This window comes from Polistes dominula, unplaced genomic scaffold (genome assembly GCF_049000335.1).
Source record: "Polistes dominula isolate Pdom_NZ unplaced genomic scaffold, Pdom_raw_medaka contig_80, whole genome shotgun sequence".
NCBI classification, from domain to species: domain Eukaryota; kingdom Metazoa; phylum Arthropoda; class Insecta; order Hymenoptera; family Vespidae; genus Polistes; species Polistes dominula.
In genome coordinates, this window is record NW_028301111.1 from 294536 (window position 1) to 311903 (window position 17368).

At 27.3% G+C, this 17368-nt stretch overlaps 1 protein-coding gene across 2 annotated transcripts; it reads right to left on the reverse strand.

The window, feature by feature from the left end:
* Nucleotides 1–809: 809 nt before the first annotated feature.
* Nucleotides 810–17033, reverse strand: LOC107072746 (uncharacterized). 2 transcript variants are annotated; one of them, XM_089176774.1, is made up of 6 exons: nt 16970–17033; nt 14572–14777; nt 14316–14448; nt 12196–12329; nt 3619–3814; nt 810–1795 (listed from the first exon to the last, which is right to left on the reverse strand). In XM_089176774.1, exons 1-6 carry the CDS (start codon nt 17016–17018, stop codon nt 1683–1685), a joined length of 831 nt encoding a protein of 276 aa, XP_089032900.1. In that variant the 5' UTR covers nt 17019–17033; the 3' UTR covers nt 810–1682. The 2 variants fall into 2 exon arrangements, with proteins under 2 accessions (XP_089032900.1, XP_015188410.1); XM_015332924.2 differs by having other exon boundaries at nt 16642–17020.
* Between the last annotated feature and the right edge of the window lie 335 nt (nt 17034–17368).

A 17368-nucleotide genomic window follows, 5' to 3' on the forward strand; every position in this document is an offset into this window, starting at 1 on the left:
TTTAATTATTTCATAATTTTGATATAACTGTCATTTTATTATTTTTTACGAATAATTAAGATACAATTTGTAGGTTATTTTTATTCGATGTTTAATTTAAAATGGAAAATATATTAAGACAATCACAAGAAAATAAATAAAAAAAGAAGAAACATTAAAGCAATTTCAATTGATTAAATTGATATTCAATTAAATATAATTATTTAATCATTTTGATAATTGTCTTTTTATTATTTCTTTCAAATAATTAAGATACAATTCGTAGGTTATTTTTATTCGATGTTTAATTTAAAATGGAAAATATATTAAGACAATCACAAGAAAATAAATAAAAAAAGAAGAAACATTAAAGCAAATTCAATTGATTAAATTGACATTCAATTAAATATAATTATTTAATCATTTTGATAATTGTCTTTTTATTATTTCTTACGAATAATTAAGATTAATACAATTTGTAGGTTATCTTTATTCGATGTTCAATATAAAACGAAAAATATATTAGATAATGATGAAAATAAGTAAAAAAAAAAAACAAAAAAATTAAAGCAAATTAAATTTAGTCCATCAATTATGACTTTTCTTTTATATTTCGAATAAATTATTTAATTATAATATGTGAATATGATTTTTCTATATTGAAATTGCTTTGAGTTGTTGCTAATATGAATGAAAAAAAAAAAAACTTCGAGAATTAACAATTTAGAATAATTCTTTAAAAAAATGTTCAAAATCCAATTGTGGAATGAATCTATTAGATTTGATTTTTTTATGATGATGGAAATTATAAGGTATTAAATTACTTGATAGAATTTTTCAATAATTTATATAACACCATATCATACACATCAACCAATGCTAATTCCTAAATATATGGACACTTTTTCTCAATACTTATCTTTGCCATCCGAATATAATTTATGTAGTTTCATTAAATAAAAAACATTTATACACACCATACTTTGACTGAATAAAACATATTGTAAGAATTATTATATTCTTAATTGTTTCTTTCTTGTATATATATACTTTGAATTATTTTCCGAATAAATATATCCTCGAAAGTAAATAATAAAATATTCCATCAATAAAAACATATTATATACATATTCTACTTTTAACAAAGTACATTTACTATTTCTTCTTTTATTTATTTATATAGTTTTTTTTTTTTTTTTTTTTTTTTTTTTTAATTACTCTTGGACTTTTCTTTTTTTTTCTTTTTTTTTTTTTGAAATATTTAGCATTTTATGAGATTGTTATTAGTATGAATCGCTGTATTGTTCTCTTTAATATTGACTGTAGAAACATCAATTATTTGTTTAACCTTATTACACAAAGGAGTTATATTTCTAATCTAAAAACACGTTTATAGAGATAAATCACTTATGAAGTTCATAAAATTTCAAGCATTAGTAAAAAATAGCTGCACGACGACAAAATCGTGTCTATGAATGATAGCTTTGCAACATAATACGATCATTGCACCCTGCATTTCTGTATAATCAAGGAAGACAACGTGATTGTTCGTTCGTATATTCATTATTTTTTTTTTGTTCTTTTTCTTTTTCTTTTCTTTTCTCTTTTTTTCTTTTTTTTTCTTTTTTTTTTTTTTAGTTTTACTTACGCATATTCATTTTTTTTTTTTATACAGTTTTATTAGATATATAAATTGACGTATATTAAGAAATTAATGTGCGCTTTGCACAGATTATGCACGACATTGTCACCAATGCTAATTCGTGCATGCTCCTGACAGCAAAAGATGAAGGCATTGACGTTAGGATAATTTGAACTGAAACAAATAACAAACAATCAATGAACATGAGAACAATACAATATCTACTTTATCAACTGTAAATATAATATGTGCTTATAATTGAGCCGTTTATTTAGAAAGTGGCATAACACCATTTATGTTTGAATCGAGATATTGAAGAGTTTGCGTTTCCATGCAATTAAAAATATAAGTACAGGATACTAACGAGTTATACTGCTTAAGTATATCTAAGAATTTTAAATTTACAGTTCTTATTAAAATAGTGACAATTATTAAGTGAATATTATGCGTTTTCTTACCAACAATGGAGTTGGGCCACTTTCTAAATGAATAACCAGATTTATTATAAAATTGAAAGGAGCCCAAGTACATTAAACATAATTTATGTGATTCAAAAGATTTGTTAACTATCAAACAGTCCATTTTTAATAATTACATTGAATTAATTTAGTTTAAAATAATGCTGTTTGAAATAACTGATAAGCTCATTTTTTTTTTTACTTTAGACACACATATTATATTAGGTTGTCAAGTATGAAATAGGGCAAAGTTCATGTTATTTATTTCAATTGCACATAACCTCATTTAGACGCCGTATTTTGGCATCATTTGTTTTTCGTATGAAAGGTACATTCTTTTCCTCCTTTTAACGCATATTCCAGTTTGAAAAAATTTGTATACGTGATTAAGTGAGACCATGGAAATCCAGCTAAATTCGTGTGTTGATGAAGTATGAGTTCTACCGTGGAGCCACAACACGATAGGCAGTCGCCAATATCAATAGTTTGTTCGGCATTTAAGTGGCTACAAAATTGACTGTAGCCCGTTGGTTTGAGAAACTTCGTTCGGGAGATTTCGACCTGTCTAATGAACCGCGTGGTCGACCCAAGACTCGGGTGGATAATGACGTCCTGAAAGCCACTGTGGAAGCGAATTCCAGCCAAAGTGCACGTGAATTATCATTAATGTTCAATGTATCAAAGCAAACAATCGTGACTCATTTAGCATAAATCGGTAAAGTGAAAAAGCCGGACAAGTAGATACCGCATGAATTAACTGATGCACAGAAAGAAAGAAGACTCGACGCATGTCGTTCTCATCTTTCTCGCAACAAAGCCGAACAATTTCTGAATCAAATCGTTACGTACGATGAAAAATGGATCATGTACGATAGTCGTAAGCGTTCATTGCAATAATTGGACAAAGATGAACCACCAAAACACTGTCCAAAACGAGACAACCACCAGAAGAAGCTGATGGTCACTGTTTGGTGGTCTAGCTCAGGTGTCATCCACCACAGCTTTACGGAATCTGGCCAATCAATCACGGCGGACGTCTACTGTTATCAACTAGACGAAATGATGAGAAATCTTGCGATTAATCGGATGATTCTAATTCTCCTGTACGACAACGCTCGACTACATGCCGCACGAATAACCGTGTCAAAGCTATGGGAGTTAAAATTGAAAACTCTCCGTCACCCACCATACTCATAAGACCTTGGCCCCACTGACTATAATTTCTTTAAAAATTGTAAACAACTTTTTATCTGGAAAACAATTCAATTCCACACAGGTTGTCAAAATGACGTTTCAAGAGTTCATCGACTCCCGTGATCCATGCTTATACAGCAAAAGAATAAATGAGTTACCTCTAAAATGTCAAGAGTGTATCGATAATATGGGTGCATACCTTGATTAAAAGTAAAAAGTTTTTATTGGAAAAAAAATCGAATTCATTTATGTGCATTACCCCATGCATGTGCCCCATTTCATACTTGACAACCTAACAGATAAAAGAAAAAAAAATAATAATTCATATATGAGGTATATAATTACTTGTCTTCTTCCTAATATCAGCATACTCTTCATGATTCATAGGATAATCTGGTATAGTAGAATGGCAACTAATTTCCAAATATCCATTATTTCCAGCATGTAACTCAGATAGTTGTACCATTAATTTAGCAGTTGCAGATAGTAATTGATCATCATGATGAGTATGAGGGTAATGATGTACCGATGTGACATCCACCTATATATTACAAAATAAATATGATTAGTTAATAAATTTGATAATGAATACTTTTTATCGGAGAACAAAGAAATATTGATAGGTTTCTTTAGTATTGTGCCGTACCTTTTGAAACAACATGCTTGTTGTAGCGTGTGATTTAAAGTGCTATTAATAGTAGTGCTTGTTCTATTAGACAGACCGTGTTAGAAGAAAAGGAAAACATGAAGAAACCCAAGAGACATTGTGCTTTAAAACTATTTTAGTCCTACGATTGCATTAAAGGTGATGTAAATAAGTCCATGAAAATGTGCAGTCGCATATGTGCAGTCTTGAGGTGTGCGCACAGGTGACTGGTCAAAATATTCCAAGGTTCTCTGCATCCACAATGGCCAATGTTATGATATTATACAAGAAGGTGTTAAAGCATGATTAAACAAAGCGTGATCTTATTTCTAATTCATAAATGATATTAGGTATGAAAACATTGCACTCCGAATGCACTGGATTTTTACAATAATTTACAAATGCAAGCAAAGTACTTACTACGCCCAAGATCTAAAAAAAAAAAATAATAATAACAAGAGAACGCATACAGGTGTATTCTAAGTGCAGTTAATTTGACTGTGATAGAACACAGGAGACATTTACATTAGTGTATTTAATTTGTCTCCGAAACTAACATTCAAATTAATAATAATATTGTTACATAAAAATAAATGTATGAAATTGAATTACATTACAAATAAATCTTTCTTTCATGTTTTTTTGTAGCATAAATATCGTAAGAAAATTCATCTATTTATAGCTCGCTCATTGTCATCTTTAATCAGTGTGATTATTTTTTTTTCTTTTTTTTTTTTTAATAGGCACTCTCTTATTTTGATGAAATGTTATGAGAAGAAAAGTTTGATTCAAAATATATTTTTAATTCACGTTGAAAGCCTTCCATATGATTGTGATGTTTACAAATGATAACTAAAAAGAAATACAAAATTGTCTTATTTTTCATTTTCTTCCTTTCTCTCTCTCTCTCTCTCTCTCCCTCTCTACAATACAAATATTGTTCTTAAAGAAGTGCATTGTAATAAGAGTGCAATATTATTGACATACCCTTTCGATATACAAGGTATTATGAAATAATACTGATGCATAAAATTTATTGCATTATGCAATATTAGGATTTTCATAAATTCCTTCAAAATGTAACATATAAAAGTAAAATCTATTTTGTTGATACTTATAAACACATATGATTTGATTATTTTTGATAAAAACTGAAATAAAAATATACTGTTAATTTTTTTTTTTAAGACAAAAGTAATGTCAATCTGAAAACATAAACAGAAACATAATATAAAGAAATAAACTATGAAGGATAATATTTAAAAATATATATTAATATAATATATATTATAATAATCATATATTAATATATTTAATAATATTATATAATATAATATATAAATATATAATATACATTATAATAACCGTATTATTATATATAATAATATAATTATATTATATAATAATAAATATAATATAATATAGTATATATTATAATAATCGGTATTAATATATATATATATATATATATATATATATATATATATATATAATAATAATAATAATATATTATAATATAAATATATTAAAATAATTAAAATATACATATTAATATAAATATATAATATATATTATAATAACCGCGTATTAATATATATGTATATAAAAATAGGGGGGTTGGTTGGTTAGAGGGAGTGTATATGGAAGGTAAGCGTGGGTTACGAGTGCGATTAGAATATTAAAGAAGGTTTTCGAAGAGAGGGAAATCTAGTTTTAGAATGAGAGGAAAGAGAAGGCGGAGAGGTACCAGGAGGAGTGTGGGCGAGAAAGAGAAGTAGCTAGAGAGAAGGTCGTGGGATGCCGTGAAAAACGTTGAGGGTGAACAGCTACTGAAACTGACGGAAGAGAGAGGATCGCAGGCACATCGCAAACGGAAACGTCGAAGGAAACTAAACAGGAGAGTAGACGTACGTGGGCGTGAGGGTGGAGACGGTGATAGACTACATCATGATGAATACAGCGGGACTAAACGAGATGTCAAAGTTCAAAGTCAAAGAGAGGACGGTGTCGGACCACTTACCCCTGAGCGTACAATTCGAAGTAACGGAAGAGATTGAGAGGAAAGAAGAGGAAGAAGAAGACCCGGAGGACGAAGAGATTGAAATACAACTGAGGAAGCTGAAGAGATTGAAATACAATTGAGGAAGCTGAAGAGAAAGAAAGCGGCGGGTCAAGACGGCATTCCGGGGGAAGCATGGAGGTTCTGTGAGGGAACGACACGGTTGAAATTGAAGAAGATACTGAAAAGGGTATGGAAGAGGGAGGTTTTCCCGAGCGAGTGGAGAAAGGGTATTATAGTCCCAATTTTTAAAAAAGGAGAGGTAGAAGAAGCAAAAAACTACAGAGGGATAACGTTACTGGATACGGCCTACAAAATATACGCAGCTATTCTAAACGAGAGGATAAGGGATCAGATAGAAGAGAGAATACTGCCAAAGACACAAGTAGGATTCCGAAGAGGAAGGGGAACGATAGACAACGCATACGTCTTGCAGCATGTAGAGACCCTATAGGAGGGACGCGCCATGTACATTGTTGGGGGACAGGAACTCGTGTAGTCACATGATTGCGCGCGAATGATTCAAACGATAAGTTATAGGTTAGGTTTGTACATTTATACTTGTAATTATTAAATGAGTAAATTAAACTTACACTTATAGAAAACTACTAAAAAAAAAAAAAAAACAATTAAACATAAATATCACAATAAAAACTATAAGTATTCCAAACTTAAACTAACCACAGCCGTTAATACATACTAAAGATAAACATGGCTGCGCGATGCAACGGAAGCTGTCCCCCCACATTTTCAGCCTTGCAATCTACATGGCGCGTCCCTCCTATAGGGTCTCTAGCAGCATGCAGTCGAAAGAGAACTCAACAAGAAAGCCGGGAAAGTATACGCTCTTTTTATAGACAATGCAGCAGCCTTCGATAAAGTAGACTGAGGGAAACTGCGGAAGGTAATGGAAGAAAGGGGAGAAAGAAGAGAACTAATAGAAAGAGTCAAAGAGAAATATGAAGAAACAGAGAACGTGATTAGAACAAGCAAGGGTGAGACAGTGAAGTTTAGGACAACGGTGGGCGTAAGGCAGGGTTGCCCGCTGAGCCCATCACTGTTCACGATTTTCACGGCAGACCTGGAAGAGGTACTCAAAAGAGGTCAAGATGAGGGACTTATGGTAGGAAAAGAGAAGTTCTGGTCACTAGCATATGCGGACGACATAGTGATGGTAACAAATGAGGAGAAGGTTATGAGGGCAATGATGAAGAGGCTGGAAAGATACCTTGACCAAAAGGGATTGCATTTGAATGCAATCCTTTTCCCATCCCGCTTCTTTCGTCCATGTTTCGATAAGACCCTATTCCGTCAAATTTCTGAATGTATTGCCAAGACTCTTTGTCTTTGTTCTCTACCCCTGCTACGTTCCAGAACAGAAACCTTCATTTTTGCTGTCTCTTCATTTCCACTCCCTCCTCCTCCTCCTCCTCCACGCTACTGCTTAGTCGGGTTTTCAATGAAAATTTTTCCCTCCTGTAAATTCTCCCTTTTTTGTGTGCCAGTAGATCCATTTGTCATCTATTCGTAATTTCTGGAATCCTTCTCTTACTCTTCTTCCTTTCCTCTTTTCTTCCTTGGCGATTTCTACTAGTTTTCTCTGTACACTTCGTTCCCCTCTCGTCAGATCATTATCTATGTATATCTCGCTGGCTAGTAGTTTGCTTTTACTTCTCATAACCTCTTGTTTTGTCTCCCAGCTCTCTAGACCCGCTAAAATTAGTTTTTTTTCTCCTCCTATCACTCTTGCCCATCTTATCCTGCTTCTCTCCCCCTAGTCCTAGTTCTAGTTGGTCTTCTCAAAGCCTCTCTACCTGTTCTTTCAAATCTTCCTGTATTTTCTTCATCCCGTGTATCATAACGTTATTCCTTTTTTCCATCTTGTCTTACATCTCTACTAATTTCTTTACTTTCTCCAGCTCCGTGGTAATCCTCCTTTCTGTTTCCCTTCCCTTTTCTTCTTCTATCACGTTTGGCCTTGGCTGTCCTATTTGCTCAATCCCCGTCGCTCCTTTTTTCTCTAACAGTTTGACTCTGTCACTCATTTCCTGTAGCCTTGTTTTCCATTCTTGCTTTTCTCTTTCCCAGCTTTTTTCTCTCTCATTGGAAGCGTTTTGTAACTTCCTGATTTCCTCGTTCTTCGTATCCAATACCTGCCCTAGGTCTCTAATCTTCTCCGTTAGCAACCTTATTGATACACTTATCCCTTTCAATAGTTGTTTTTTGACTTCTTGCTTCGGTTCTGTCTCTTTCCCTTCCCTTTCTGCTCCCTCTCTCTTCATCTCTGTACGTATTGTTCTATCGTTCCTCTCTTTGCTGCTTTCTCCGCTTTCGTTGACCTATCCCTCCTTCTTCTAACTTCTTCTTCTGTGTCGGTTCCAGTTTTGCTGACTTCGTTCTCCTTTCTCCCTCTCGCATCAGCGTCTCGCCCTCCTGCCATTTCCCGTACTCGTTTCCTAACCTGTTTCACCGCTTTTCTTCTTCCTCGCCCACGCAATACTCTAACTACACACCCACTGGTACCTCTCCGCCTACTCTTTCCTCTCATTCTAAAACTAGATTTCCGTCTCTTCGAAATCCCTCTCTAACCTTTTAATCGCACTCGTAACCCACGCTTACTTCTCACACACACTCCCTCTAACCAAGTCCCCTATAAATATATAATATATATTATAATAACCGTATTATAATATATCTATATATATGATATAATATAATATATATTATAATAATCGTATTAATATATGTAATAATATAATATAATATAAAAATATATTAATATATATAATTGAAATATATATTAATATAAATATATAATATACATTATAATAATCGCATTATATATATAATATATATATATATTATAATATAATTATATTATATATATAATAATAAATGTAATATAATATAAATATATAATATATATTATAATAATCGTATTTATATATATATATATTAATATAATTATATTATATAATAATAAATATAATATATAATATATAATATATTATAATAATTATTATATATATATATATATACGATTCTACTTATAGTGTAGATAATTAAGAAAAAAAAAAAAAGAAATAAGTAATAAAATAAAGAAAAATATAAAAAAATACATAAAAATGTTGTTCTAACTACTACCTATTATAAAATAATAATATATAATATTTCTGTCACTACGTGCTATAAAATTATAATATGAGTTATTTCGTACTCAGAGCCAATCTTAGGCGTAGATAGCGTGGATGATCTGCGGGATGTAACACACTTCTCCAATAAAGTAAATCTCAAGTGGATCTGCTTATACCTGCAGTGCTATCAGCGTAAAATGGAGAGTTTCACTAGTGCAGTGTTTTCACGATTCCCATGTCAATCCTCCTCAAAGTAGAAGGTATAAGCTCTTAAAGTAGAGGTCAATCGAGGGTTGATGAAAAGCTTGGCAGTGTACATTGTCATTTCCCCATCTTCCATTTAGCCAGTTGTGATCCATGAAACGTCTCAAGAAACGAATGTCTTCGCACATAATCCACATTGATCGAAAAATACTGCACTAGTGGGATCGTTTTCCAATAACTATAACTACACAAAACATCGATTTACAAATATAATCATTTCATGCAGAAAAAATACACATCAAATGAATATGTTTTACGTGTGATATTGATTCGCGCACTTACGCGTGCATATTCATTGGAGCAACACAAATAACGCTCGTGAATAATAATAATAATAATAATAATAATAATAATAGTAATAATTATAATAATAGCAAATATTAAATTGTTCGTGTATAAAAAAATGTTCGATAGTACCATGTTCATATGAATATTAACACATTCGTGACCGTTTATATGAATTACATGTATTTACGTCTTTTTAAGTTCTATTCCTGGTTGCCGTTGACGTAATTCACTTCGTTTCACATTTTATTTAATAAAAATACATTTTTAAATATATATAAATAAAATATATATTATAAATTTATATTTAATTATTTAAACACATAATATTATTATATTATATTTAATATATATAATATTAAAGATAATATTTAAGTAATAATAATTATATTTTATTATTACTATTTAATTAATGTATATATAATATAATAATATATAATACATAATATATTTATAATTAATTTATAATATATATTAATATATATATTATATAATATAATATATAATATACTTATATTATTAATATTATTATATATATATATATATATATATATATATATATATATATATATATATATATATATATATTTAGTTTATATTTTATATTATAATTATATATTTTTATATTTATTTAATTTATGTTTATATATATTTTATACATTTATATTTATATATTAATATAAATTTTATATATTTATATTTATATACAAAATATATGCAAAAAAATTATTGTTTTTTCGATTTATCATCAAACTAACTCCAGAAATTTTAAATTTTCTTTCTACTCAACTTTTTCAAATTACCTGTAATATAATACTAAATAAATTTAGCACAATAGTAACAAGTGGTCTATTTTATCTACCTATAAACCAAATATACAAATTATAAAAATCTCTTTATTCTAAACAACACATAATTGCAACATTGATATTTCAAAACAAATTTTTATCATTTTTTATCCTTGCTTTAACGATACAAGTTTGCTGCAACCAGTTTTAGAATTTTATTATTTTGTGACCGGTACTAATTATTAAAAAAAGGAAAAAATATGTTAACCACGAATGTATTAACATTGTGATTTAAAATATATCTGAGCATTTAAATAATTAAAGATAATGTATAAGTATTAGGTCGAGTCATAAGTAACTTCCGATGCGGCTATGTATTAGGTTGTTCGGAAAGTCGTTTCGTTTTTCTTTTGTAAAAATACAGACAATTTTTGCTTCGAAGTTAAACCTAAACCTTTCAAGTGATCATAAATAATTGAATTTGATAAATTTAACCTTTCATCGATCTCATGCGTTACTATTTGTCGGTTTGCATCAACTAATGCCATTATTGCGTCAGCAAAAAACGAAACGACTTTCCGAACCACCTAATAGAATCTATTTTTTCGGATTTACCAACTATAAATCACCAAAACAAACGGATTTTCGATATCACTGTATAGATGAGAATACAGTTAGTCTTCTGTCAACTTTTTTATGCAATCAATGTTACATTTAACCGTTTTTCTTAACTTCTGAAATGGATAGTAAAAAATGCATATTCGACATGTAACGTTTTAGGAATTTAAACAAGACAATAGCACTAAAATTGCAGTTGAAAAAATATACAGTGTATACGGTGCAGGACTGATAACTGATAGAACAGTCAGAAATTGGTTTGTAAAATTCCGTTTTGGAGATACGACCTTAACACTAGATATACCAGACTAGTCATTTTGACTGGTTGACGACGCCATTTTAATTCCAAATTTATACTTTATGTAACATTTGATTTCTGTTAAAAATGTAAAAATATCTATAAATCCATTTATCTATTAAAATTATTATTGTTAAACATTTTTTGTTATTTTTTAAGAGTAAAAAAAGACTGGAAGCCTCAAAAAGCATTTCTTTTTATAAACCAGTCATTTTGATTAGTGTGGTAGAAATAGGTATACTAAAAATGGTGGTATATCTAATGTTAAAAGTAATATTAGAGCAAAATCCAATTAAATACATCCAATGGATGCAAATAGTGCAAAAAAAAAAAAAACTCCTTGAAAAGTGTCCTGCACTTATCAGTCTCAGTAACGCCATTCTTTGTCTTATAAAAAAAACGGAAGTTATTTATGACTCGACCTAATAAATAAATATATCTGTATTATATGAGAAAAAAAAACTAGATAATGTGAAGAAAATAAAGAAAAAAAATATTGATTGAGGAAGTATACAGAGTTATTTTTAAATCAACGAATTTTTATCATGTATGCTTGTATATATATATATATATATATATATATATATATATATGTATGTATGTATGTATATATATATGTATGTATGTATATACTTCAATCATGCACAAAGAGAGAAAACACTATCGATTCGTTTAATCGTATAGATGTAATGTGTACTTATATACGTGTATATATATGTACGTTAATATGTGAATATACGTAAGTAGTATATATTGATGAGCACTTACGCCTACCTACATACTGTGTAAATATACGTGTTTACGTGTACGCATGTTTTGTGTGATGATACCTCTTTTCCATTTATGAACCAAGTTAAATGAGGAACAGGTAACGCCGCTGAGGACGAACAGTTTGCTTCTAAATAATCACCGATCACATAAACGCTCTTTTCGAACTGTATCATCGGATTCTTAGTCTGTGGTACTATTAACAAAAAATATTATTATAAAACTGTAATATATATATATTTAATTATTAACATTTATATAAATATATTTAATGTAAATTAATTATTTATTTATACACTAGATATACCACAACAGCCATTTTAATTAAAAATTTCTACTTTATGTAACATTTGATTTCTGTAAATAATTTAAAAATGTCTACAAATCAATTTATTTATTAAAATTATTATTGTTAAACAATTTTTTGTTAATTTTTAACAATAAATAAAGACTGAAAACCTCAAAAAGCATTTTTTTTATACACCAGTCATTTTGACTAGTGTGGTAGAAATAGAAATACTGAAAATGGTGGTATATATATCTAGTGTTAATAAAATTTAATATAAATAAATTAAATAATAAAATTCTATTATTAATAATTAGAATTTGTAATATAAAAAAAAAGAACATTAACACACACATACACACTAGATATACCAGACTAGTCATTTTGACTGGTTGACGACGCCATTTTAATTCTAAATTTCTACTTTATGTAACATTTGATTTCTGTAAATAATTTAAAAATGTCTATAAATGCATTTATCTATTAATATTATTATTGTTAAACAATTTTTTGTTGTTTTTTAACAATAAATAAAGACTGAAAACCTCAAAAAGCATTTTTTTTATACACCAATCATTTTGACTAGTATGGTAGAAATAGGTATATTGAAAATGGTGGTATATATCTAATGTTAATAAAATTTAATATAAATAAATTAAATAATAAAATTCTATTATTAATAATTAGAATTTGTAATATAAATAAAAAAAAGAACATTAAATATATTGAATAAAAAATATACTTAATGTTATTTATTTTAAATATAAATTAATAATAAATATTATACAGGGTGATTCATGTAACGGGGACATGTAATAACTTTTTTTAAGTAACAATAGAAAAAAATCATAAAGGAAAAAGTTATATGGCACAACAAATGTCAACTTTCTATGACCTTACTTTTTTTGAAAATGCATCGATGCACTCGCCAGATGCAGTTGCACTTTTTTTTAAATAGAACTTTATATTTTTTTTACACTATTCGATTCCTTTTTTTATTCTGCGTTAAAAAGTATTAAGTGAAGATCATCGAAATGTCAATAGTTTACAAGATATTTGATGTTTTATATCAGCAACGTATTTAATTAAAATAAGTGTTCGAATGTTCCTCCATTGTATTCTAAACATTTTCTAACGCGCTTTTTTACATTTTTCATTACATTTTTTAATTGATATTGGAACAATACATTGTTATACGCTCTTTTAGACCATGTTTGTTCATTGTGTCTATTGAACATTCCATTATTCGTAAAAGTGCATTCATCTGTCCATAAAATTCTTTCTGCAACATTTTCCCTTCGTTGTACTTGTCTAAAAAAAAAATTGACAAAAACGCATTCTTCTAATATCATCCCCCACATGTAAAGTGTGTCCTATCGAATAACGATATGGATGTATATTCACGTCCTTTTACATCAATCGATGATTTAAAGGAGCGTATAACAATGTATTGTTCCAATATCAATTCAAATCAATGTAATAAAATACATTACTGATATAAAACTTCAAATATCTCGTAAACTATTGACATTTCGATGATCTTCACTTAATACTTTTTAACGCAGAATAAAAAAAGGAATCGAATAGTGTAAAAAAAAATCTAAAGTTCCATTTACAAAAAAAGTACAACTGCATCTGGCGAGTGCATCGATGCATTTTCAAAAAAAGTAAGGTCATAGAAAGTTGACATTTGTTGTGCCATATAACTTTTTCCTTTATGATTTTTTTCTATTGTTACTTAAAAAAAAGTTATTACCCGTCCCCGTTACATGAATCACCCTGTATATTAGTATACTACAGTTATAGAGTATACTTAATAGAAAAAGTTCATTCTGTTATGTATCTATATTTAATCAAGATAATGCGTTATCTAAAATGAATGAAAATACTACTGACCTATCACTTTCATTTGTACATTATCGGAAGGCTTTGTATAAATAGGAGTTGAAGTAGAAACTGCACAGGAATATGTACCGGACATTGACAAACCAACGTCCTTTAGTTTGATTGTCGTGCCATTTTCCGAGTACTAAAAAAAACAAAAACAAAAAGACATAATTTTAAAACAGACAAAAAAAAAGAAAGAAATAAAAAACTAAATGAAAAAGTGTATATTTTAATTCTTTGTTCTTTTTTAATACTATTTTCTTACCTCCATATCTGTACCGTGTGGGGGTGTTATTACAAAGGGTGGACTTCTCTCTTTTATATATTGAAATATTTTCTCTTCATTCTTCATAAATTCTATTTTATATAGTTCATCATCTGGAACACTGTGATTACAATAAAGCGTAACCGTACTGCTGCGGTTAACGTAACGTGGTGCAATTAATTGCACCTGCACCACACAAGTTGCATCTACAAAAACAAAAAATATTTATTATTATTTATTACAAACTTTATTCATCTTTTATCTTAATTATTATTTTATTCATATATACTTATAAATATATATATACTTATATATATATATGTATGTATGTATGCACATGTATGGATGTAATTTGTAAAATGTGTGGATGATGTTTCATAATGCAATACAATTGCAAAATATGTAATACAGTAATATATAACAGTAAAACATACATATTATAAATATATATATATATATATTTTTTATAGTTTAAAAAATTTTTTTATATTTAAAAAATACAATTATTTATATTTAATAATTTTATCAAATTATATTTATAGAATATATATATATATATATATATATATATATATATAATAAAAGATCATCTTTTATCTTAATTATTATTTCGTTTACACATACATACTTATATATATATATATATTATTACAATATAAAATATATTGTTTATTTTATTTAATATTAAATATAAATATATATAATATATATATATATATTATTTTTACTATTTTTCTATAATTAAAAAAAAATATTTTTATATTTAATAATTTTATCAAATTATATTTATATAATATAATAATTATATATATATATATATACAATATAATTTATTTATTTTTTTATTATTAGTAGTAATCTTGTAATAGTAATTAGTATTACAGTAGTATTTTTTGTAATAGTAATTAGTATTACAGTAGTATTTTTTGCAATAGTAATTAGTAAATTAGTAATTTATTATTACAATACAATAAGATATATAAAAAAAAATCTATAATAAAATAAAAATAATATATATAGATAGATAGATAGATAGATAGATAGATAGATAGATAGATAGATAGATAGATAGAAAAATAATTATTGATATAATTGGGTTTGAATTTAATTTTGAATGCACCCAATGTAATCAAAAAATTACTGTTACATTTTTCTTAATGATTTTTTTGTTTCTTCTTTTTTTAGATAAAAATTGATGTCAATTAAAAGATGAATAATATTGTTGATGGAATAAAAAATATAATAGATAAATATAAGATAATCTTTTCATTGATGAAATAATGTCTAGGTCGATTATAACGACTTGCGGTGGTGTCCTGTTGCTGGGAGGTGTTACCGTATCGATCACAGGAAACGCGTGTTACGTACGTAAGTAATACACATTGGATATTATTATAAAATAACAATGAAGATAAAATTCTATAGAAAATGATAAACAATAATTTTCCTATAACATCTTTACTTCATTAATATTTTATTATATAATATCATGTTATACGATAGAAATATTGAAACAATTTAAAATAAAAAAAATAAAAAAAAATAAAAATAAATGAAGATATTCTGGTTACATCGATTAAATGATTAAATCGATCAATAATTATATTACAAACATTTTTCCTTTTTTTTTACAAAATTAAACAAATTTATAAAAAAAAAAAAAAAAAAAAACATTTAACCAATGACAATTTGTAACAAACAATGAAACATGCAATTATGATTAGTAAATTAATTTGATCAATTATAAATGTGAATATAAATTAATAATGCTTGATCAATGATCACAATTTTACTGTTAAATATTTCTATTATTTAATCATTTTTATTTATTTAATATAATTTATTCTAATTTTTGTTTTCTTGTATTTTGTAAAATTCATCGTATGAAATAATTAGATACATTGAATTAAAATCTAACGTGATGTAACATTTAATTATGATATTTAATATTAATAATATAATATAAAAAATGATAATAATAATAATAATAATAATAATAATAATAATAATAATAATATATGCTTTTTTTTTCAAAATGTTAATAATTCATTGAAATGTTATATAACTTACGTGAGAATAATTGTACAATATTTAAGAATACAACTTTTTTCCAGTGGGCAAATGAACGCGGCATTATTGCAGGATATGTATATACATATACATATATATATATATAATAAATATATATATGTATATATATTTGGATATGTATAATATAATAAAATTATTATTATATATATTTAATTTGTGTTTAATCTTTTTTTTTATTTTTTCTTAATTTTAAAGATTTTTTTTTCTTGTTTTTTTTTGGGGGAGGTGGGGGGGTATTTAATTATTCTAATTTGACTGCTTATTATAAGAAAAAAAAAGTGCGACTATGTTATAATATAATATGTGCCTTTAAAAACTACACAAACTTCGTGCGGTGTCGTCGCTACAACTGACATACTACATTCGATCGTTCAACCGACCTCCATAGACTACAAAACATAGAGTGGAAGCTTCCTACATTAATGAATTTATGACAAAAATGTATATATATATAAATACTTATATATATATAGATTTATTTCATGAGAAAATATTAAAGATAAAATCATTTCTTCTATCATATAGTTGTTAACTTGATTAACTTAACCTAAAAAAAAAACATATATTTTTATTTCACTTCAATTTCCTATTAAATTCAAATACACATATATATACATATTATAAATATTAACTATAAAATTATTTTACTTCCTGTATTTTAAAAACATATTATAACATTTTTTATTTATTCATTTTTGTTTTTCAA